The 25,751-nt window shown below is 42.4% G+C and overlaps 1 protein-coding gene across 3 annotated transcripts in view; it reads right to left on the bottom strand.

Annotated features, from left to right (window-relative positions):
- plppr2b (phospholipid phosphatase related 2b) overlaps nucleotides 1-25,751 on the bottom strand; it is a 39,175-nt gene continuing 13,424 nt past the window's right edge. For 2 of the 3 annotated variants that reach the window (XM_086120745.1, XM_086120746.1), the window contains exons 3-8: nucleotides 18,838-19,026; nucleotides 3,667-3,787; nucleotides 2,568-2,818; nucleotides 1,420-1,596; nucleotides 1,208-1,344; nucleotides 1-378 (exon numbers count right to left, since the gene is read on the bottom strand). In XM_086120745.1, coding sequence (XP_085976871.1) covers nucleotides 276-378; nucleotides 1,208-1,344; nucleotides 1,420-1,596; nucleotides 2,568-2,818; nucleotides 3,667-3,787; nucleotides 18,838-19,026 — 978 coding nt within the window. In that variant the 3' untranslated portion in view covers nucleotides 1-275. Of the gene's footprint in view, nucleotides 379-1,191; nucleotides 1,345-1,419; nucleotides 1,597-2,567; nucleotides 2,819-3,666; nucleotides 3,788-18,837; nucleotides 19,027-25,751 lie in introns of all 3 variants that reach the window. The other variant, XM_086120747.1, reaches the window with a different exon arrangement.

The raw sequence follows: 25,751 nt of genomic DNA, 5'->3' as shown, positions 1-25,751 counted from the left end.
GGGGGGGGGGGGGGGGTATTGCTTCAACACAGCTGGCTTGAACGAGCCTTACCTAGGCTCATTTTGCTCCCGAGAGAGAAGAGGAAAAAAAGTACTAACAAGACAGAAGTGGGGCGGCTGGTCGCCTCCTTGTGACAGCTCGGCAGGCCGGCCACCCACTCATGCCGCCGTTCTGCCCGTGGACCTTCACACCTGTGTGGATTTCACCCGGCGGAGAGGGAGTCGCCCCCCGTGGTGGGCGGGACAGGGCTGGGTGGCGCCGTCGTCAGACCGGTCTAGACTGAGCTGGTGAGGCACCTCCGCAAGGGGTGGTGAACGGGGGTGGGGTCCGGGATTGGCTGATCGTCATGTGATCTCAGAATATGGTAACCCTGGAGCCTAAGGCGGAAGAAGATGGGGGGAGGCACCGAGAGTGTAAAATGGTAGGATCTTATTCACTCACAGCAAGGCATCTTTATAGCGCATTTCACACACAAAATAACTCAATGTGCGTCGCATAATTAAAAGAACATTGAAAAGCATTTACAAACAATAGAGTTCAAGACATTTAAAAGCAAAGTAAAGACATTTAAAGAACGATATTAAAATTGTTATAGTTGTAAAGAGTTTTACACCTGGAGCTAATCTCACTTCTGTAGGCATCTTTTAACAGTTGCCTGCACCATAACAGCTAAATGCTGCTTCACCATGTTTGCCTTTAACTAGTCTTAAAAACTGTTAATTATTTCTTAACGTGGTTGGACACAAATGGAGAAAACTGCCGTAACAATAAATATAAGGATAGGTCAGGTTGTTTCATTAATTTGGAAAATCAAGTTTACAATTTTGAGGGGTCTGTAGACACTCTGAGAGATGGATTTCAAAAAAATATACCCTCAATAGAATACAGCAAGCATTACTAATCGAATCCATTTTTTCATGTCATCCATTATTTTGCTCACATGTTGCACTGCTTAACTTTTTTTTGTCCTGAATAATTTATTATGGCAGCCCAGCTTCCCACCCATCAATTATCCACACCTCTTATCGCAGGACACATGCTTTATAGACAAAGAATCATTCACACCAGTGGGCAATTTGCAGTCCTCAAAAATGGTTATTGTTAGAATGTTAGAGGACTCGGCCACCATGTTGACAATTCTATATGTGAATTTTAATGCTACTTTTAGGTCTTCCGCCCCCATCCCTTACCTGAAGGCCACTTAACTTTTCGAGTGGACTCTCAACACGGGGCAGAGTGAGCAGAGGAATCCCAGCTGGCGTCTCCAAAGGCTGTGGCGCTGGAGGCGGAGGGTTCGGCACCACCGTTTGGGCCAGCTGGAAATTGTTGATCACACATGACACCTAATTGAGGGATTGAAAAGCATAGATGACATTAAGAAACAAAATGAAAGAACATTCCACCGTAACTTCTCTCACCAAGAAGGCGGCGATGGCTCCTCCGGTGATGAACCCGGCCAGTACGTCGCTCCAATGGTTCCTGTGCTCTGTCACCCTTACCACACCCACCAGCACTGCTAGCAAGAGCAGCACCAGGCACAATGTCGGCTTGGTCAGACGGGTCCCTTTGGTGCGGAAAACCAGGGTCACATACATCTGGAATGAAAAGCCGTGGAAGGAAGCGGAGATCACTTGCATTTATTACCACAAGAGGGCACAATTTGCAGTGTTAACAGTAAATTGAACACCTCTTTACAAATGAGGGCAAATAATAAAACATAAACGAGGGCAGATTTGTCACTTCAGTTATCAGCAGCAGTCCGTACATTATCATCAGTTGTGAATGAGTTAGGGTGGAATGTACATACAACTAAGTAAATCGTTTTTTAATGAACCGATTTCTGGAAAAGGTATCTTTCGGCAAGGCATTCTGCACTGAAACTTTCGAGCGACAGCTGTGTTGTCAAACTGATTGTTTGTGTAATAGTGTGGACTTTGTGGTTGAAGTAAATGGCATGAAGTAATAAAACTCACATTTTGGCATCTACAGGCAATAATAGGGGGTCCAGGCAAACTGTAACGGCTCAGTCGATCACACCTGCTATTATGAAAAGCTCCATCAGGAGAAAAGGAGAAACATTCTTTCAGTTTCGCTTTTGACTATTTATGATGTTCAAATAAGGCCGGCCAAAAAAACATAGGACATATCGAATGCACAGAACCCCCCCCCCCCCCCACTACAGCACCAAAAGCGCCATAACCGACCAGGATTCTACTTTTGGCCACAATGCGGGATTCCAGTTAAGGTAAGCCATTTTAAAATAAAAAGAGAAACGTTTCTGCAGTTAGAAGTAGAAGTTTCATTCGACCGGAACTTGTTTGCTGCCGTCTACGCTGGGTGTGTTCAGAAATTCAGCCTGACACCCTAAAACTGAACGTGTGTGTTTGGACACTTGGGAACTGTTACAATTCACAATGCCTTCTTTAATGCAGTTGGCTGCAACCAGTTCAGGGTGTACCCCACTTCTTGTCTCAAGTCGGTTGGGGTAGGCTCCAGCTCAGCCTTGAACCTACCTGATGAGGACAAGCGCTATAGGAAATAGAATGATGAAGAAATCTTTAGTTACCACAGTGTAGATGGCTGAGTAAAAGCTGAGTGCCGCATCTTTGGAGGGGAACGATTTGCGGGCGGACGCCACCAAGAAAGGGTTGCCTGTGCAAGCACGTTGCTCTGTGATGTACTGCAGTGAGGACTGGCATCCCAGAGCCGTGTAGTTGGGCTTGCACGCGCTCAGGAAATGAGGCGTCTGGTTCCCTGTCACCACTTGACCCGCGTTGGCGAAGATGGTGGTCGTAAAGAGGCCGAAGGAGTAGACGCCTGCGGGCACGTGAATTAGAGGGACACATGATTAAACTGGAGGGATTGAATAGCTACACTGACTTCTAATAGCAGCATTAGTTTCTGATAAGTGTCACTTACCGGGCTATAATTGTACATGATGTATAATAATTATATTTCAGCATTAAATGTGATTCGAATTTTCAGATCCTGTACCTTATAAAGAGGGTAAATATATTAGAAACAGCAAGCTGTGATGCAGAGCACTGCTATGACAGAACACTGTTAATTTAACACCTCTGTGACAGTGTCTATCATAACGAGGTGGGTATAATAATATTAGCTGATTAAATGAGGATTAATAACCTTGTCAAAAGTGTGGAATTGTGTGGAATTAAGTGAAGCAACTGAAACAAATTGGATTCCACGACTTGGCTGCCAAAAAAATGGAACCAACTAATTTGCTAAACACATACAACATGATGTCGGCTATGGCGAGCTGAAACATGTCGGCATCGTCCTGGCAGGATTATTCTGCTAAACAGGACATTGAAATCGATAATAATAAACACTCTCCTCGAAAGGAAATTTACTCAAAATGTGGTCCAAACTCAATGAAGCTGGAATTTTGGACCCAGCTTTTTTGTTGTATCTCGTCAGGTTGTTTTAACTGTACATCATAAAGTATATGGTGAGTGTAAATATGAGAATAGCTCCACCAAAAAAGATTACAAACACTAAACCATAAAGACCAAAATTAACAAAAAATGCTGTTTTCTGGCTCGTCCACAGACTGCCTGACTTTTAGCTTCGCTCCCAAGAAATGGAAGCCCCTCCTGAGTTCAACAAAAGAGGCGGTTCTTATCTGCAAAAAAACAAGGGCTGACCCAGAAAACGGACGATCCTGCGGAGGAGCGGGTTGAAATAGCAGCAGTCTGCGGTCACGATGGTCTTCTCCTGAGCTCCCTCTGACTTTACAAAGAAACTGGTCACTTCTCCAATCAGAATCTGGGACAGAAAAAAGCATGAAAAAAAGAGAAAAACAGAGACTGTCAATCAAATGGGGATAAAACTGTGTGTTTAAGAGCTGATGACCCTCACTGACTATTCTGTCACTTTAATGTAGCGCACGGCAAAATTATTCATGAGTGTTCCTCCCACTCCGCCTGGCAGCGATTATGCTGTATGTTGCCTTGGCCTGCCTTCATTTGCTTTGCCTCGCCATTTGGCAGCTTCAGTCAAGGCAAATGTTACTAATCATTCACTAGCATCATTGTACTCTTTCATTTTATGAGCTTCTCACAGTTAACTACAAACCTCAGGTAAAAATATGACGCAAAAGTCAAACATCCATCCATCCATCCATTTACTGAACCGCTTGATCCTCACTAGGGTCGCGGGGGGTGCTGGAGCCTATCCCAGCCGCCTCGGGCAGTAGGCGGGGGACACCCTGAATCAGTTGCCAGCCAATCGCAGGGCACACAGAGACGAACAACCATCCACGCCCACACTCACACCTAGGGACAATTTAGAGCATCCAATCAGCCTGCCACGCATGTTTTTGGAATGTGGGAGGAAACCGGAGCACCCGGAGAAAACCCACGCAGGCCCGGGGAGAACATGCAAACTCCACACAGGGAGGCCGGAGCTGGAATCGAACCCGGTACCTCTGCACTGTGAAGCCGACGTGCTAACCACTGGACTACCGGGCCGCCCAAAAGTCAAACAAATGTTTTGTTTTGTTTTTCCCAGAGAATCATCTATTTTCTATTGCCTGCCTTCCTAAGGGTCACAGGGGAGCTGGAGCCTGACTTTGGGCAAAAGGCGGGGTACACCCTAGACTGTTTGCCAGCCAATTGCATGCTATATAGACCAGGGGTGGGCAAATTTTGTCCTCAAGTGCCACATTTATTATTAAATTGGACAGATGGGTCAGGTCATTCGGAGATCATCTTAAAAAAAAAAAGTTGTGTATGTAATTAAATAAATATTCAGGATCATTTTTATGTTAGTTATATTAATTAACCTATTTTTAATGAATCGTTCATGTAATTTAAATTTTGATTTTTTCTCTAGTACAGCAGTGCCTTGAGATAAAAAGTAGTTCCATGAACACACTCAAAACACTCAAATTACAAATCATCTTTCTGCACTGCAATGAATGGAAATGCCTTGAAGCCATTCCAGCCTCCTCTAAAATAAACCAACAAAAGTTTTTGGAGAGGAAAACAACAGCATAATAATATTGGGCTCAATAAAAACAGAGTAATAACATCAAAATAAAAGGTCAAGAATCCAAGGTTCTGCATCATGGTTTAATCCAATTCATTGTGCTGCTCCTTGCAGTAAGCCCACATTGGCCACCCGATGGCAGTATAATATTATCAGACAGGCAGACAAAAGCCACCACTATACTCGGTGACTAATTAAGTTTCAAAATTAGTCTTTTTTTCGCAGAGGATAAATATGTGTGCATTGTGATATTGTCTGTCCACCTGTGTTGTTCCACCGTGTGTGTTCACATGGCCATCTCTTGAAGATATTAAACACGGTGTTGTATGTCAGTGGCATTATTCCATGCTTAAGGCAAAGTTGGTTGGTTGTTTTCAATACATTTTGGGGGGGAGGGTTGTTCATTGTTTTCCAAACTGCTTCTTATTCTGAAGTGAGTTCCATTATTAAAAAAATAATAAAAACATTGCAATTTCTCGATTAAACAAAAAACAAATCAGACAATCAATGCAAAAAATATATAGAACTCTTGATAATGTTGCTGGGCAGGCTGCATGTGGCCCAAAGTCCATATTTTGCCTAGCACTGATATAAACAAGCAGTCACTCACGCAATCACAAGTAGAGCATAAAAAAAACCACATCGCGCAGGACGGACGGAGATTCAAACCCCAAACCTCTTGACTGTGAGGGAGAAGTTGCTGACCATAATGAAATGCTTCTTGAAGGTCCTTTTTAAATGTTCAAATACTTTGTGTGGGTCCCCTACCTCTGTTTGACAGCGAACAAATGGTTTGCATGAAATTAATTCAACCAATGGAATCGCCCTCAAAATCGAACTACAGTATGGTGAAGATATGTCCATTCGGTGAAGAGCCTGCATTCCATAAGGAATTCGATCAATTTTTTTGACGAAGCAACAAAATTTAACGAAGCACCCTGTAAGCCCAGCCTTTTGCTGACAGCAGCATGGACAGATGTAGGTTACAAGCCCATACAAAATGCATGGCTCATGGCCTGGAGTGGTGGTTGATGCTAATGCACCACATGTAGCGCAACGTTTGCAGCAGTGTAACTGACAGATGGATCCCGCCATCGTTCTTGCACAGGGAGCGCCCCTAATGAAGAGTTCCCTGAGAATGATGGGACTCCATCATAAATGGGCTGCTTGGGAGTATGACCTGACCAACACTGCATAAAAAAGTGGTGCGCAGGTCATTGACATAAATTATGGACATTGAAGGCCATAATTGTCTGCGTACCTGACAAGACTCCAGTTAAGTGAGTAACGTAGGACTAACTTAAGAAAACTTATGCTTTTTCCATTTACAGTCGTATCCTTGCCAGTACACATTAGTACTTGTACGTCAACGAAACAAAATGCTCTGATACCACGACACAGATACCATTTTACCAGCCAACGTACGTATATAACTTCAGGGCAGATGGAGGAGGAGGAATGGCAGCTGTGTGGGGATATTTGAGGTTCAACACTTCATTAGCCGACTGCGATGTTTTGCAAAATTAATGATGAACTCTGGCAGCGATGGGTGCAAGCACCTTTTAAATAGTGCATGGCTCCGGACTAACTTTTTCTTACGAAGAGCACAGTGGTACCTAACCTGAAATTTTAGGGGCACAAGTAGAACATTTCGGGACATTCATTGAGAATCAAATTGTAAAGTTAATATTCACTTTTCCACTCAATTTCACTTTATTACAGATAAATGGACTGAGTTTTTTTCCAATAAAAGAGTAAATAAAAAACAAACAGAAAATTTACTGGTTGCACATGTTCGAGTAGATGTAAGAATTACTTGCACTGTTTCAAATTTTAGGGCCAATCATTACTTTTTTGCAGCCTTTTGGAGTGCAGCTGTGGCGTAAAGATTTTTGGGGGGGTTCTCTAAGACAGTGAGAATCAGGGTACTTTGAAGAGCCGTCTTAGCATTTTTACACTATTGACAAGCTTTAAGATTTCTGAAAAAGGTTATATAGCTTAAGCTTGACGCAGTGTGGCGCCTGCTTTTGCTAAGCACCAGGCACACACACACAATTACGCCAGGAGCCTTTCGAGCAACGGTGGGCATTGAAGATTAGACAGATGGATTATATGTCACTTTTTTTTCCCCCCCTTTAAGCTGCTCCAATATCCCATTAGCGAATGCCCACAGTGAACATGGTTTCATAATTCTATTCTCAGAATGTGCAGGTGTAGTATTATGGCCAATTATGGCCAATGAGTGTTTGCGAATGTGAACTTACCGCATTTTTTTGGAAGCAGACATTACGAACTGGGGAGACGTTACTGGTAGAACTTGTAAAATGATGAACTCCATTTAATGTCTGCACATCAGTTGGAACATAAAAGAGCATTTGCACCACAAGGGCATTCCCCAGGATGCACACACAAAGCGCCGTGATATGAGTTGTTGCTATGAATATATTATGATATGTTGTGGCGATGTTGAGATAAACAAAACGAGACAACAAAAATAGATACAGCATTTGAAATTCCATCGAGGTTTGTGAAGTTCATGGAAAAGTTAATGGACACAATTGTACTTGTAAAAAATGACTGCATGGACATTCCAAAGTTGGACAAAATCGATTCTGTTTGACCTTAAAACTGGTCTAATTTGAAAAAAGTTGTTTTCTTTTAAACAACATTATAGTGAATTCATACATTCTGGACACTGACTGTACAATGCTATACTTTCAGTAACATGTTGACATTTGCAAATGACACATGAACTCATCCGTTTTAACCTTTCAGGGACAGCGGTTACTACAGTGGACAGTTGATCATGTTAACAGGTTATAGGATGCATGAAAAGTTAATCATATAATACATTGAATAAAGAAGTAAATGTTCTCACCAATAATGGTGAGAGGGGAAAATATATGATCACGTTCCACTGAGTGGCATTTTATATGTATTGCTGGAATTTTTGTGTCTGGTCTAACAAGCGAACAGCGAAACCCTGCATGGTCACGGCTTTGACGTTCTCAATTTCACTTTTTTTCCCCTGTCAATGTGTCAAAATCTAAAAGTTGTTTGTTGAGATAATATGAAAATTGGCACTCACTAGTACAATTTTGCAATGGTTGAGTGAGCTGGAGTGAGATGAATTATTGCCTTCAAGGCTTCATCTTCATTATGAGAAGGTATTGTATGTGCCACACTGTGTCAAACAACATATGAAGATGATATAAGTGGACACCTAATAGCCTGGCCCATCTTCTCACTTAGCAACTACTCAATTACAACTCCACCACCAAGGCCTGCGGCGAGCATGTTCGATCGCGAGGCCACCACTCCACTCTCACCGAGTCGCCACTTCCCACCCCCTCAGCCTTGTATTCAAAAGCATCTCACATCAATACTCATCCCTTCTCATAGGCATCTCACTCAGAAAGGTCACTTGTTTCTGATTCAGCAAGCACCAACTTCCATTACAATTAAATATCAAATGTACTGTATTGACAGCCCTTGAATGAAAGAAAGAAGTCTTTGTTGTGACACAGACTCGATAAAAAGATTAAGACCTGTGAATTTGAGGCTGGATTTCTTGCTCTGCGTTTGGAACGTCTGTCTTTTCTGCGGTTCAAATGATGTCATTTCACACAGTCTTGCAAGCGGGGTGTTCTGCCTGCTCCAATTTCCACTGTCTGGTAACCTATTTGAGACGCAGTTCCCAAATAGAATGAAAAGCACCAAGCGAGCTTATCACCTGCCAGGCGCATTCACATGGTGGGTGCATGCAGTGATGTCTGGAGTGATACGACCTAAACGGTCTTCAAGATACGTGTCATTATTCGGAACAAGTTCTTGCAAATGGCAGGTAATGCGATGATACAAACACTGTTTAAACAAGGTTTAAATGAGAATTTAAAGAAAAAACAAAAAACAGATTGCTAATCGCAAGGTATTTCTTCCTAAACAAAATGTGGATGTGAGTAGGGTGTGCAGGCTGCACAGAAGTGTACACTAACACAAAATAGATTTCAACACACACACACACACACACACACACACACACACACACACAAGCGTGCATGCGCGTGCACACATTAGCCAAAAAAGTTATTTATCCCCCCACCCTTCCACCTTTCGCAGTTGACTTGAGATCAGCGCACGGTCTACTGGCCTGGAACGCTCATGAGGCTGATTCTTCATTCTTGCAGGCTTGATGAAATTGTTTACCAGGCCAGATGTGGCCGCGGGCCGAGAGTGTGACACCGCATTCCATGTGTTTGCTGTCAGCAATTTTATCCCTACTATACTTCAAATCAACTGAAAACTATTTCCCAGTGTTTACTGCAACAGAAAAAAACCCCCCTTGAATTACAGGAACGATTGACGCTGCAGTAATTGGTGTTTTGAAGTCACACCATTTAATAAAAAAGGCAACGGCAACACTGGCTCCGGCTGGAGTATGCAAGTACGCGTGACCATCTGCAGATGTGTTTGGATCGTTCCTATCGTCATTTACACCTCGGGCTTGTTGTGTGACAGCACTAAAATTAGATGCCAATTTACGCCAGAGAGGGTGAATTCTATCTGTCACGGTGTTAAATTCATTATGGATGGGTTTAGGCTGTATAATGCTGATTTCTTTGGGAAGCTCTTAGCGTGTTTGCATGGTTGACGAATGTTGGAAAAGCTGACTGAAAGTCACAGAAAAGCAAGCGATATGAGAGGACGGTGTAAAGCCTCTGTAAATTGACATTGCAAGTTCAGCGCTAGCCTTTAAACACACACAAGCACATAGCCTCGCACACTGGTGCTGGTAACCATGACAATTGAGCTACAGCTCCATTATCATCACCCACATCCTCTTCTTGCATCTCCTATGTGTCTCGCCCCGCTTTTAGTCACTTTGCCAGGGCAGCTTTCCCGACGCTTTGTGGAAGAGAAACTAGGCTACTGGAAACATTGTAATTATTTCAGTGTTTATTTCTCAGTCGCTTGTCTCTCTCTCTCTCTCTCTCTCTCTTTTATACACTCCCTCCCCACTCTTAGAAAAAGGGGAAGATTAGTTTAGGATGAGGTATGACCCCATTCCTCTTGGCCTCTTTTCCTGATCTCTCGTTCCTGTTTGCCTTGCATCTTCTCTCCCTCCTCCTGGAATTATCCTTCACTTCCTATAAAATGGTTGTGTTTTCATCAAGGGTTTTATGTTGGACCCGTGCGGGAACAGCTAATCTTGCGGTGCTGTGAGAGAATTGCCGGATTAGAGGGCTCTCTTGTATGGGCTGAAGCGTTTCTTACGGACCCGAGAGCTGGTCAGGCGTATGGTCATGGGGTAATATGGAGGCCTCTGTCTTATGTGATTGGCGTTGACAGGATAAAGCTGTGATTATCCATAGGAATCCTGCTGGGCTTTTTTTTCCTTTCCTATTCGCTACTCCATCGTAAAGACAAATTTACAGACATCACAAACTGTTCATCCATCTATTTTTCTTCTTCATGGCTAATCGCAAAGAAGACTGTCAAGGATGTAGAATTCGACACCCAATCCACGACACTATACATGTTAAATTTACAGCTCTCTGACAGTAGTATTACCTTCATAAAGGCCAGAATTTAACTAAATTATTTCAGTAGTTCAATTCAAAAAGTGAAAGTCAAGCACTGTGTTATATAGATTTACTACACACAGAGCGCAAAAAATACACACACACACACACGCACACGCACACGCACACACACACATACATACACCTCATCCTTTCTCCAAAATCCTCCCGTGGAGGGCAACAACATGGGAAGTGATCTTCTAAACAATCCACTGGCAAGAATAAGAGGGAGTTTCAGTACAAGACACAAATCTCGTCTTCCGCTCTGTAGTACTTCCAAGCCTCTTCTGTCTGTCAGTCATCATGGGGCTCCATTATTCATGAAAGATTGTCCCGAGGCTTCGTAACATGCAAACTTCTGGAAAATTTGCATTCGGGCATTGTACGGACGTGTATGTGTCTGCCTGCGTTGGCGCTTTTTTTGCACATCGACAGTGTCTTGCATAGCTGTTGACAAGGGCAATCAACTGAAGAATGCCACAGACAAGGATGATTGCCACGACTAAAATTTCTATTGATGACGCAAACTTAGCGAATGCATGGCGGATTCACCCGTCAAAGATGACAGGAAATCGCATGATTTTTTTCAAGAACCTGAGTTGAGCAAAAGAAGAGAGCAGACAGGGAAAATGACGGCAGCATGAGAGGCAGATGCATTGTAGTATTGGTGCACCTCATAATTGTAATCGTTTTGCGTATCGGCAGGAGCGCAGCCTATTTGAGCAGGAAGATGTTGAACTTCAAATTGAATGTACTTTTTTACTTGTCATCACTGTGAGGCTACGTGAAACCTCATTTATTTTTATTTGCTGTACTGCCTCTGGTGTTATTTGCGAGACCTTCTTGCTCATGTTCCATTTAGATTCCGGTTTTGTTATAGACATTTTTGCTTATTTTGGTGACGCGTGTTTGGACTCTTGCTATTTCGTTTTGTCTCTTTTCGGGTTTTGCTGTGACCTTTCCTTTTTGCAAGCGCTTCCTGTTCATGTTTTTGTTTTCCTGGCTTTTTGTCACCAGCAATATCTGTTATGTACTTTGTCGGACCTTAGTTTTTCTTTAAATAAACATTTTTCTTCTGGATTTTATTAGTGTTTACGTTTGTGGGATCCCATCACCATTCAGTTCGTTCACCAGGTGTGTCAGAAAGAGGCTGTATGACCCAAATAGTTTTCATATGAAGCATTAACTTAACGAATATACTTATTGACCAAAATTCCAAATCAACTTTGACAATGGTCAGACATTTGGAGAACATCAACTTAATAAGGTGAAGACGGACCTCAGATTTGATCCAGCAACCTTAGAACTGTGAGGCAGGCAAAAACTGTGCTGCGGAATGGATAAGATATTCATGGTTCGGCATTCACATATTTGCCCATTCACTTTTTGGTGGGGGAACCTCTGCTTCATTATTTGCTGTTTTAGTGCAAAAATAGTATTTTGTGGTAGCTGGGTGTCACGAAAGCATGTTAAAGTGAGTTAAGAAGTTTCATTTTGACACATATAGTGCTTTTCTGCCATCTAGTGGGAAATGTAAACCTTTTCAGTGGGGGTGTTTATTACTCACCAGTTTTCGCTATTCGTGGCAGGCCTCATTCCCTATCCACCGGGAATTGCATGGCTTTCCTGTACTTCTATTCTCAAAATCCAAGGAACAGATAGTGTTTGTTCGAACTTAGAGGTTCCACTGTATTAGCAAATTTGTGCCACTGAGCGAGGCCCTCAAGTGGCTCTACGGTTGATTCAGGCTGAAAATCCGAGGCATTCAAGCACAATGAAGCATTGTTTACGTCCAGCTTGGTCTGGAAGATATGACAGCGCAATTTTCATGCACCCGCAGCTTTCGCCAAATAAAACCTGGCATATCTGGATGATATGGTTTGCCTGCATGATTTTTCACAATCTCTCCCCTCATGGAGATGTATTATGCATGAGGGCTCAGCCCATCCCTTAACAGACAGCAACAAATAAACAGGATAACTTTGTTCTATATATATATATATATATATATATATATATATATATATATATATATATATATATACTGTATATATACAGTATATATATTAGAGCTGTCAGTTTAGTGCGTTTTTATTGGCATTAATTTAAATGAATTTTAACGGGATAAAATTTTTTCTCGCGAGATTAACGCGGCACACGTCCCAAGCGGATGTTACGTTGCTCTATAAATACACCAGAAACAAAACAACAAGCGCGCTGCAGAAGTCCACGCCCATGTCTGTTTTGCCAGCCACGGCAGCGCGAGACACCGAAAACGGATACTTAAAGAGGTTATGAATGGAAAGTTTACTTTTAAAAAGTTGCCAGATTGCTCCACTGACAAGACCAAAGTTACCTGTTCTTCTCTCTCTCTGTATCATACAGGTATACGATGTATGCCACTGACGCGATTGTTACTTGTTTGGAACTATTTTGTGTGGAAGGTTACAGTGTTCTGTGTCCATATAAATAGAGCGGGTGGAGCTTCTCTGCGTTCGTCTGACAGTGACAGTGCGCTGCAGTGGTAGTGACCTAGCAAAAATAAAACGTCTCCAGTGTTGTCATCGAACCAAGTGTAGTCATCCGAAATGAGGTCTACACACAACCGTAGAGAGACTTCCGCGCAAGAAGGACCAACACAATCAACATAGCCTGACTGTGTTAGGGGGAGTGAACCCCCCCTCTTTCAGAATGGTTTGCCCCAGCAGCACGGGGGAAGTGCGTGCGCTTGTTTGTACGGCCGGCAGTTTTGAATACAGCGGCGCATAACGAACACTGGTGTCCGGTGTCTCATTATTCTTCAACAAACATACAGAAACAGACTGCTATGTTCAAATCAAACTTGAGAAAAACGAAATATGCAACCATGGTTTAAATCCACTATAGGCTGAGTACTAGTTTACCTTAGATGTGCACTTTATAATGTTATATTGCTCTGTTTTGATTTAATAAAAAAGCTGTTAAAGCAGCTGTTGTGTGACAAAATATTTTTTTCACTGTTGTTGATGGACAGTAATATTGTGTGAGAGATTATGTGTGAATAACTGCTCCAGGTGAAAAATGTTCATGTAAAATTGAAAATCAAAATTGTTATTTCAGTAAATATTTGCATTTGGCACATAGAAAACTGATTCATGATTCCATGTTGATGAGAGCATTAAAATGGGGGAAAATAGGACAAAAAATGTAAAAGGAAATTCAGAAACAATAAAAAATGTGTGAGTAATCACGATTAATTTTTAGTTCATTTGAGTTAATTATGACAGTTGCATTTTTAATTAGATTAAATATTTTAATGGTTTGACAGCTCTAATATATATATAAAAACCTTAATTGAGGTTTTTATTTATTTTTTTTACTTTGATGCAGGCGGATGGATGCATGCATGTTTTACTGATTTGATACTTTGTGTTTCCTGTGATCCTCCACCCTTCTTTGACAGTGTTGTGACTGCAACTATATATAATGTCTCACCAACAAACTCGGAATGTGCCCTCTTTTAGCTTTCCGATACAGTTAGAGAGGTTTATACTTAGCCGCATTAGCACAGAGTTCTCCAGGGTACAAGTATTTAGCATTTGGTGTATGGGCCACATTCAATACAAATTGCGTAGAAATACCCCCGCCCCTCCACACACACACACACACACACACACACACACACACACACACACACACACACACACACACACACACACACACACACACACACACACACACACACACACATTTCTGGAATATCATTCATTCACGGCATCACATCCCCACTGCTTGTACTTATAAGAGTGAGCACAGTATGAGTGCTTTGCCACATGCATCTGAAGCATGTAATTACCATTTGATCCATGATTGGCCAAAGGTGAATGATGCCATTTGGCAGGGGAATTCAAGCGTGCTACAAGCATAGAAACAAGACAAAAATAAGTTGGAAATAATTCAAGCTGCAGTTCACATCTCTTTTGAAGTCTCTTTCAAGTAAAACATATAGGCCCAATCTCGCAAGGATTTAATGGGGTTTCCTCACAGAGAATTAATTATATATGATTGTGAGTACTACTATATTGTCCGTCCACATGTGTTACGTCACCGTTTGTGTTCAAGCCTTTCCGAAAAGGGTTACAGCACCGCACCATACTGTAGATAAGCTGGCGGACTGAAAGGCTAATCCATGTGGTTTCTTTAAACACAATGTGTAGTTATCTTTGTTTTATGTTTGGTTGGACAGTAAACTTCAAGTGGGAGAGGAAATAAACAGCTTAAAGCCTCTATTTTGAAAACTTGCTCAGTATTTGCCAAAGTGCTGCTTATTGTGATATTAGTTGAGTTCACTCCTACTATACAGTGCTCGTGTGTCAAGTCTGCACTCGTAACAGCCAAAGGACAGCCCCTATCGCGAAATGGGCTGAGTCGAGTCACTCATATCTCAGGCAACCTCTCGGTAGGGTATGTGTCGGAAAATACTGCATGTAAAACACCAACAGTGATTATCGTTTGGTGATGCTAATGCCTGCTCTTAAAATACAAGCACAAAGAGAAACAGCGCGAGGACTCAGTGGCAGAGGGGATGTGCACTGACATCCACCCGCACACTCACCACCTTTACTGATCCATTGAAATTTGAAACATTACTACCAAGTAGACACAAGTGCTTCTATTTGCCTCGCTCGCTCACTCCTTCACTCTCTTTCTGCATCACACACCACCATACCAGCATAGAAGTAACTGCCTCTTAGTTCACTTCAGTTACCACGTCGGATATCAACAGTGGTCAACTGTGCTATTCTTGATTTCGCTGCATGCAAGATTGATTTTGAAACCATTTTGAAGCCAAATTCTTTGAATCATCGTCCATCACAGATCTCAGGCTGCTGACTCTGTCTATCGACGCTGTATTATGAAAGAATAAATCACCACATAACAGATAGGTTGTTTAAGACATCGATTTAGTTTTAGCTACTGTGAACATCACACGCAAGTTGTAATGAGGTTTGACTGTACCCATAGGTGTGAATCTGAGTGTGAATGCTTTTTTTGTGGCCTGTGACTGGCTGGGAACCAGTCCAGGCTATACAGTAATATAGACTCCAGCTCACCCTGGACCCTAATGAGGAAGAAAACGTAGAAAATGTGTGAATCAATTGATTGATATGTTTGAATGTGATCATTTCAACGTAACGGTGTTTCTGGCGGTTAAAATTATTCAAATGTTTGATTTTCCTGACATTGTCTTTGTGTGGGATGGCCCACCATACAGTGACTACAACAACTACAGAAAACAAATGATTGGCCCTTAAAATCTATCCTTAGTGGCTCTGCACATGGATGTATGGGAGTACTAACCAGTGAGTTTCAAAAAGCAATTTCAAATGTGAAGGTAGTTGATGTTAGTGGAGGAATATGTCATTTTGCTGTTCGTAACATAAAAGACTGAGTCAGATTTGAGACAGAAGTGAAATCTACTCTTTTTTTTTTCCCTGCCCATGTTTGAACACACAGGCTTGTGGGATGGTGCTCTTTTTCCTAAAGCTAGAGCGAACACAGATGCTCTTACTTTGAAAAAAAAAAACACTTCACACTCCGGGCAAAATCATGCCACTCCGCTCCCACTCTGAGAACCTCACATTTGCCTCACGCCCGCAGCCCCACACTAATCGACTGAAAGCTCGGTGAACATAAATACAATGTCGAAACTGCCATCTGTGTGTTAGAAAATCTTTCAGGGCACTTCAGTGGAGCCTAAACTGCTATCTTAAATGTAAACAAAAAGGGAGGTGTCACACATGACAGGAAGGCTTTATGCTTACTGTCAACTCCTACAACAAAGCTTTTCAACTCTCATTGTACTAACTGATGAACCATAATTATGGTCACAATCAGCTGAAGAGAGCCAGTGACAAAAATATTGTTACTCCTCTAGAAAGACTATGGATGAAATAATGCTAATGCTCCACCCCTTTCAAAGTCTCTGTTCATCCCAAAAGTGTTTGACAGGGTTAGGGTCAACGCCCTCGTCAAGATCTTCCATCTCAATACCATCTCTCACTCAAAGTCAGCAGGGACAGACTCCAGCCAACAAGTCACTCTAATGAGCACAACAAATATAAAATTGATCACTGGGACAAATTTATTTAATAACTGTGCCCCAAGACGATCTGAATTGGTTCACTTGTTATGATCTGTTTGAGGGAATGTCTCTGCGTCTACGTGTGTGTGTGTGGTGCTCAGTTATGTCGTACAGAGGCAACCATGTCGTTACGCCACTTTACTGTACGACATCAAAGAGACAACAAGCCCAGGGGGACAAGGCTGACATGGAGACACAGCTTTGATGAGGATGCGCAGATGTTTCATTATTAATAATATGCCAGTGCCGAGCCAGGAAAGTATAACTACACTTTGGATTTATTTCTCATTGAGTATCGGTTGAACATGTATGTTTTGTAGTCATTCATTGATGTAAGAAATACTAATAACAAATAAATATGTATTCAAATGTCTGTCATGTAGTGTGAGTCACTGGCTGAGTAACGTGCCACTGTATTAAATAAAAACGGTTGACTTTCTCTGAAGTGTCCCTGTTGGGTGACCAGCAAACCAACACAGCACCAAGCGAGGAGGTTACACCGTGGAGGAGCCCATTGCCCGACTGTCAACCGAGAGGAGCCCGAATATCTTGCTAGCTAGCTAGTGGCTAGCCCCACTCGTGGTAGCCAGAATAGCCCAGTGAAAATCCGGTGCTCTTTCAGTGGATATATTTTCACGGCTCAAACGTATGGATGTGTAAGCATAAGAAAGATGCCAGACATACAGGCGTACAGGTATTATATTGACAGTAGGATTTGGTTTTAGCGCATTTAGCAAACACATCCAAATTATTGAGAGCAGAAGCAATGGCGAGATTTTTCACAATTTTGATCTGTTATTGTTTTTACTTGGCAAGTTTTTAATGATTCACATTTTCTACTTCAGCTGCAAACCACTGTTGGCCGACGAAACACATTTGACTGCTGTTTGATGAAAAGAAGCACACAGAAAATGTAAACAGCTAAATTAACTTCCCATGCTAGCAGCTATTTAGACACAGACTGGCTAGTTAAACAAACGGATGGAAGTTTTTAACATGTTTATGGCAGAATGGATAACTTCTGCTTAATATTGTGTAATCATTAGCAAAAGCTCAAATGTGACTAAACATTGCCTGTACACTGAATGGTTTTATGATGGCAGACAAATTACTCCAAATGTAGTTTGATGAAGGCGGCCCGGTGGCCCAGTGGTTAGCGCGTCGACCTCAAAGGTCATGGGTTCCATCCCGGCTCCGGCCTTCCTGTGTGGAGTTTGCATGTTCTCCCTGGGTCTGCGTGGGTTATCTCCGGGTACTCCGGTTTCCTCCCACGTTCCAAAAACATGCATGGCAGGCTGATTGAACAATCCAAATTGTCCCTAGGTGTGAGAGTGAGCGCGGATGGTTGTTCGTCTCTGTGTACCCTGCGATTGGCTGGCAACCGGTTCAGGTTGTCCCCCGCCTACTGCCCGAAGATGGCTGGGATAGGCTCCAGCACCCCCTGCGACCCTTGTGAGGATAAGGCGAATTGGAAAATGGATGGATGTAGTTGACGAAGTTTTGTTCTGCGGTCAAAACTCAGTTCTGGCCTACCTGTGTGGAGTGCTCCAGCTATGTCCACATACCAAAAACAAGCATAGACTGAGTGAAGAATATAAATTGTCCATAGGTATGAACATGAATGTGAATGGTTGTTTGTCTATGTGCGCACTGTGATGAACTGGCAACCTGTCCAAGGTGTACCAGTCAGCTGGGATCAGCTCCAGCTCGGCGGTGACTGAAATTAGGATAATGGATGGATAATTGATCTCGAACAAATTTTTGGTTTGAATTCCAGACAAACTGAAGATGGACCAGTGCAATGGGAAAAAAACCCTCAACAAATCAAGCCATGCTCAATTCTGCTGTAAAGCTGTGAACAGATTGAACAGACATTCCCTGTAAACTGTGGCTGTCTCGGACTGCGCTGCGGAGGACAGATTTAGTACCGGTTGCCATGGTTATGACACGGAACGCATGCACACAAAAACAGAGAAGCGAGACCACGAGGACGCACACCTACACACATCCCTCTTCTTTCAATCCATGTGCACGATGGGAACTATGGATTGGTGCGTGCGTGTCACCCATTTTTAACACCTGTGAGAGCGCGGCATTTTCACTGATGGATACTGACTCACCGTCACAGTCGGAATGGCCGTAACCAGGGAGTAGACGAGAACAGGAGGCGCTTTGCTGTAGTCCTCCGGTCCTGGGTACGGCTTGGAGTACGATTTGTCGAAGCAGAAGAAACCTTGGATGTGCACGGGGAAGGTGTCCGTGTACTCAAAGTAGTACGCCAGCAGCACGGTCCCTGCCATGATGACCAGCTGGAAATAAAACATATTGGGTCCAGTTTAAGGGCTCGGATCCGCTCAAAAAGTGAAACATCCACCTTTTAAATCCTTCACCGCGCAAAAATGATGAATTCCTCCGTGATGTGTCAAATGAATCAAGTGTGCACAGAGAGATAGCGAGGGAAGAGGAGGAGGGGTCGGGCGGGAGTTAGTGAGGCAGTCAGTGGGAGACAAATCGGGAGAAATAAGAATCGACGAGGAGCGATAAGAGCCACAGAGCAAGAGATAGATGCCTACAGCAGCGTGAGCGGGCAGAGAAACACATTAATGAGGAAGGGAAAAACACTTTTTGGAAGCGGAGGAGGACAGGGGAGGAAGAGGGGCGATGAGGCACAGATGGCATGAATTAGAGCACATCGGTTAAGGGAAGTCAAAGCAGGACGAAAAGCATCGCTGAGCAGAGCAGAGGGTCGGCAAGATTACACGCTTGCGTGACCTTTTTGCTTCATCTAATTTATTATGCCGCACTTAGAAAACACCAGCTACAGATTATGCAAACGCACTTGCCATCAAGCATGAAACATGACCTTTTTAGCAAACAGTCACAAAGCATAAAATCAAGACTGACGTAAGTGGATGCAAAATGGAAAACTCACAATTCTACACAAGCAAGAGCGATGCGCTGAATATTCATTCACACTCCAATTATTGTCAGGACACTAATTCCTCTAAGCAGACTCCCGCGCAACTGTTCTAATTCTGTGTGAAGATTTGTCTGGCTATTTGAAAGGATTAAAAGAGAAAGTTCATAATCTGCAAAACAAGTGTAAAGAAAGAACTTCAGAAGTAGTGACCTGATAACTATAATACATATTCGGTGAACAAAGAGTACTAGAAAAGGCTTAAGGACCACGAAGGGGTTAGGGCCAGGGAGTAAAAAACCCAAAAACAAAACAGTTCATAAACTGACAGAGAAAAGTAGCTCAAGTAATGCCATTTCCAGAGACTTTAAATCACACACCTGTCTGGCACACCCTCCAGCTAAACCATGCGTAACCTGGGAATGTGGGCGCAACCGCCTAAGATGTGCGACTCATTGAAGTCGGAGGCTGTAAATCGTAACACATGGAAATATTCTTGAGACTTGTGAATGCCATAGAAATCAGCTTGAAAAATATAGCACACTTCAAATACGAAAATAACTTTTGTAGAGAATGTGTCATCGCCAGTGAGGCATATGCTCCTCTCCATGTAACAAACTACACAGAAGACCATGCATTTTGTTTTGTTCTCTATGAAATCCAATAACAAAAAATAGAATACTGTACTGTGCTTATGATCAAACACATGTTTGAAGTTCTGTCAATAGAAAGCAGGCCTGCTTGCCATTGTATATCAGCGGTGCTCTGCAATCTTGTAGCGCCACAGATCGCAGGCGAGTCACTGTAACGTATGTGATGACCGACAAAAACCAAAGAAAAACATCCATCCATCCATTTTCTAATCCGCTTATCCTCACAAGGGTCGCGGGCGTGCTGGAGCCTATCCCAGCTGTCTTCTGGCAGTAGGCGGGGACACCCTCAACTGGTTGCCAGCCAATCGCAGGGCACACAGAGACGAACAACCATTCGTGCTCACAATCACACCGAGGGACAATTTAGAGTGGTTTTTTTCTTTTTTTTTCTTTTTCTTTCATCTCAAATTCATTGGTTGATTTTGGCATACCAATGCAGGACAACTTTTTCAGTTTTTCTGTCTTTTTCTGTTCAATAAAAATTGCCCTTTTGAAGAATTGGTCACTATTTGTCTTTATCTTTACACTAAGTGCTGCTTAGTGTAAAAATAAGATAAGAAAGCCTTTATTTGTCTCAATGGAGAAATTCGCAATCTACAGCAGCAAAATTTGGAGGGAAAAAAGTAGAAAAGTGAGTTGAGTTGAGTTCACTGCCACCATTAGAGCAATTATATCAACTTTGCACTTGCCATTCAAAGAAAAAGAAAAAAAACCCCAAGAACGTTAGCAATGGAGCAGCAACATTAGTACTTGCTCGAGCAGTAACACAGCATGAAAGACGTCCGCCAATCTAGACTGCCAAAGCAGGAGATCCATGGTTGCTATAGCGATGTCAGGAATGCCGTTCTCCTTTCATCATTCAAGCAAGCGCACCATCAACACAATTTTTCAGTCATAAAAATACGATAATATGATGGTAAATTTAAAACGTGTTATCACGAAGGAATGTGAGCACCCACACATTGCTCTGTACATGCTGGCAAATCCTACAAACACCCCCGGCTTCTTGTTTATATTTTGGCCAACAAAATCACGCAGTTCTTGCCATGACCTTTTCCCATGTTTGTCGACTTTGACATGAGTTTTGTGTGTGTCGACTGCGTGGGATTTGTGTGTGTGTGTGTGTGTGTGTGTATATGTTTTCAGTGAGGGCATGTCTGTGGGCATGTGAGTGCATTCCTGCGTCTGGGGAGGAGCTCATTCGTCCTTGCTGAGCTACAGAAGGAGGAAGCGAGGGAGCGATGGTGAGAGAGAGTAAGGTCTAGGACGGTAGGATGATGGGTGGGAGGAAGATTTACATTGTTTAATCAGGACGACCTTCCCATGGGAGGTTTGCCATGTCATTTAGCATCTGGTGTTACATTTCAGCGGCATAATAGCTGACTGATCTAATTGACTATCCTGTCAGTCTCACAGTTCAGGCCATTTGACCTCCACTTGAACAAATAACCATCTTCTGATACGCAGACTCATCTGAATATTCATAAAGGTCATTCCGATGATTTCTAATTTACGTTGAGTCGTCGCATTTGCATAAAAGTAATTCTTAAAGCAATAAGGACACAGGACGACTGCTGACAAATGTCTGCTAGGTCAAAGAGGGTTAAGATGGGCTGTCAGAATTCTCTGCGGCGTTTATGAGTTCACCTGGTCTCCAAAAGGGTGGAATCTCAAAGTGTCAAAGGAAATGCCAAATGTCCTTGAGTTCACATGAAACACCTGCTTACAATTGGTTGTCATCTTGAATAACCTCTAAACTTAAGCATATCACCACATCTCAAGCTGAGCACCAGGAATTTGACCAAAAATGAGTCACTTAAGTCACACAAAATCCCGGACTTCAGTTGTCAAAAAAAAAACAAAAAAAAAACCCAATCATATATTAGCCAAAGGAAAGGGACATACAAATTCCACACTACAGTAAATCTACCGAAACAAAACATTTATGTCAAATGATTTATTGTTATTTGGTTGGGTGTTCCAGCTTCCTGGTGTTGATACTCATGCAGTCGTTTACCAGGATGTTGGACATTTGTGCAAGTCTGCTGTTTCAGGTGTTCGGAAAAGAAAAACACAGTCATAAGAGATATTGTTCATTTCAAATGTACATACAGTAGATATCGCCACAAAGTCGGATAGAAGGACTGAATCCGATTTGAGCACTTAGACCTGAAGGGTGAACAAAACATACAAGTTATATTGTATGTAACGTTTGTCTACAAAGGCGTTGGTGCTCAAGGTCTTAAATGATGTGAAATATTTCTTGTGTGTTTAGATTCTGTAGATGATGCAGGAAAGGCAAAAGAAAATTATTCGGACAAATAATATGACGAAACTATTCATCCAATATGTGACATTATACACATATTAGAACTCTAAATCCCATGGCTGCGTTATGCTGATACCTCTGTTTTTAAGCGAGCTTTTTCATTTGACTGACATTTTAGATGTGGGAACACTGTCAGGTTCAATGAGTAGTGAGGACGATAATGAAAGTGGTTCAGGAGAGCATCTTGAAAGATGAAAGACCTCGTGATTCACTTTGTCACATCAAAAGACTTCTCAATTTTTCATCGGCGAAGACTCAGCTGTTTGATATCACTCTCGTAATAATAAAATCAGACATGTCCAAATCCTTTCACAACGTCCGAAAATGTTCGCAGCTCAAGCGCAACACTCAAGATGAGTGATTTATTCATTAAAACAGCCGGAAATAAAGGCTAGATGAACAAACTCCACTTGGGCAAGGAATACAGATGGTTCGGAGGAGGAGTGGGAGAGGCCATCTATGTTCAGGTCGAACCATCCTCGCTAAACAGAGGAGTGGGTATACGACTCTCCCACACATCTCCCACATACAGGGCCTCTCTGAAATGCATTTCAACACCCCATCACCACCCCACCCTACCTAGCCTTGTGCATGAAGTGATGGAGCCTGTTTCAATGAGAGCGGGAGCGTCTTTTAAGACAGTGGTCCCCAATGACAATGACCCAAAAATATTTTGGGAGCGTCAGCCATCCACCCACCCAGTCGAATATCTTCCGAAAGGCAATATTAATAAATGAAAGAAGCGGTAAACAGAAAGTAATAGCAACAATGAACGAATGCGCAGCTAAACGCGAAGTTGAAGGGCAGCCATGACTTGGTGGAATCTCCTGAAGATGAAGCGAATCTGACAGGAGGAGTTCCTTCCTATCGCTTTTGTGGCAGTATCGACAGAGGTACAGTATGTTGTCAAAAAACAAGGCGATACTACTGAAGCGTGGAGATGCCAGTGTGGAGTAAACATATTTTGACTGGCAAATACGTTCAAACCTACTTGCGAGTACATTCAAACGTATTTAATAAATATGTTCAAATGTACTCACAAAAGTACGTTCTATCCTACACACAAGTACGTTTGAAAGTACTGTACTCGCAAATACGTTCGAATGTACTTTTCGGCTAAATGCAACAAATGTAGCATTTTCCCATCATGCCCCAAGGTATACTTGTGCATGTATTATGGGGGCGGGGGGAACCCCAAGGGTCTGACGAGTTTGTGATGGATTGATTATGTATGGGCTTGTGATTGGCTTAAATGGAGATGAACATTACTGTGTCTAAATGACGCTTGACAAACTTTTGTATTTTAATTCTTCAATTGTACACAATTGGCAGAAGAAATTTCCGCATTGAAAAGGGTTGAAAAAAAAATGAACACAACTAGAGCAAAATATTCAAATGTTGTCAGCGTCAACGTAGCTTCACTCATCTGATTTTGGAGGATGACCCTCATTTGAATGGCCTAAAGGATTTATCAACCATGCATTTAAGCCTTAATGAACATAACTCTCAACTTCAAAAGCAGTGAAAATCAAAGAAATCAAAATGACTATTGCGGCATAGAAAAAGTGGTAGATCCCTCTTTAAAGGCCTTTATAACTGCAAAATAAAATCTGGCAAAAAATAGCTTGCTATGGGACTGATGTCTCTTGGGGCCGAAACGTGTGAGCTTGTACAAGGCTGCATGTCTTCTCTCTGGAGCCAGATGGCACAAGAGTCATGCTCACAGAGGGTGAGGACACGTATGTGGGTGCTGGTGTGAAGCGGAGAGGCCCGCTGCTCGGAAAAGATGCACCTCAAATTTAATTTTCCACTTGTTTGACAGTTAAAAATGCTCAAATGCTACTTAAAAATTGCCTGTAGCGTCAATAAAAGTCATGTAATGGACCTTGGAATTGATTCTTTGTAAAACTGGGTTCCAAATACAAACAAAATGGAGGTCAACTCGATTGGTTTCGACCTCTGCGCGCTACATATTGCAAAATACCTCATAGTTTATTTCTCCATGTTGCTTTCCAATCTTAATTCAAAAGCACTACTGTGAGATTTTAACTTTCAACTTTAATAACATATTTTCCAGGTGCACTACTGTTATCCGGTTTGTATATTCTTTTGAAAAGAATATTCAACAGCAAGCTTTCGGTGGTCTTCACAGAAAGACATGCTCTAAATGAACATAAGAAAACTACTTCAGACTCACTTTACATCTTCATCTCTGATTTGCAGGAAGATGACAAGTGCATGCACACAGCCTCCTCAAAGGAGCACATCTTAGTGCTTAGCGCGCCTCCTAGTGTCCCCAAGCCGTATCGCAACAAAATTCCCAAAGTGAGAACAAAACGGATGAGCAGAGGGATGGATGACAATGGACAGCAAGAGTGGCAGAAGCTCAAAGAGGGGACTGGGATCAGGGCAGCGAGGAGGGAGACGAACAAGTGTAGGAAATACAATGTGACAAAAAAAATTGAAGATGGAAGTCAGAAGAGATGAGGAAAACAAAAGAGGATAAATGAATGCAAGTTTGCAGTATGAGGAGACTCTCCACGGCACTTTTTTGCACTTCCACCATTTATTTTCTCATTTTGTGTCCTGTTCATCAATCTTTTATCTCTCCTGAGAATGTCATGCGAAATACGACACGCACTAATGCTCGCTTTGTTGGAGACTCGTCCAGTTAAAAGGTAACATTTCGTTCAATTATCATAAGGTAGAATAAAAGGGGACACTGGTCTATTCTACTGTGGAATGATGTCAGTGTTTGTATACCCCCTAGTGGAATCATCCTCTGTGGAAAAGATATGCTGGGTCGGGAGCAGAGATAGATTCATGTTTTAAGGCAGCACAGATATCATACAAGGACATTATAGAACAGGGGTGGCCAAGTCTGATCAGCAAGCATGATAACAATCCTGACCATGTGAATAATGTGTATTGGAGGAATGAGACATCTAAAACATGCTCGAAGGGGGCTCTTGTGGACCGGAGTTGGACATCCCTGTCATCAAAGAATTTGCATCAAGGAATGCCGGAAGCCAATACTTTTTAAATACCTTAACAATCTAATTCTTAAGATAAAAAGAAAAGAAACACCCTGGGGAGCAAAGCCAAAATGATTCCAATAAGGATCCCTTCATTTCC

This window comes from Hippocampus guttulatus, chromosome 9, assembly GCF_054856545.1.
Source record: "Hippocampus guttulatus isolate MCC_2025c chromosome 9, RoL_Hgut_1.0, whole genome shotgun sequence".
Lineage (NCBI taxonomy): Eukaryota > Metazoa > Chordata > Actinopteri > Syngnathiformes > Syngnathidae > Hippocampus > Hippocampus guttulatus.
This window is presented reverse-complemented; position numbering and strand designations above follow the sequence as displayed.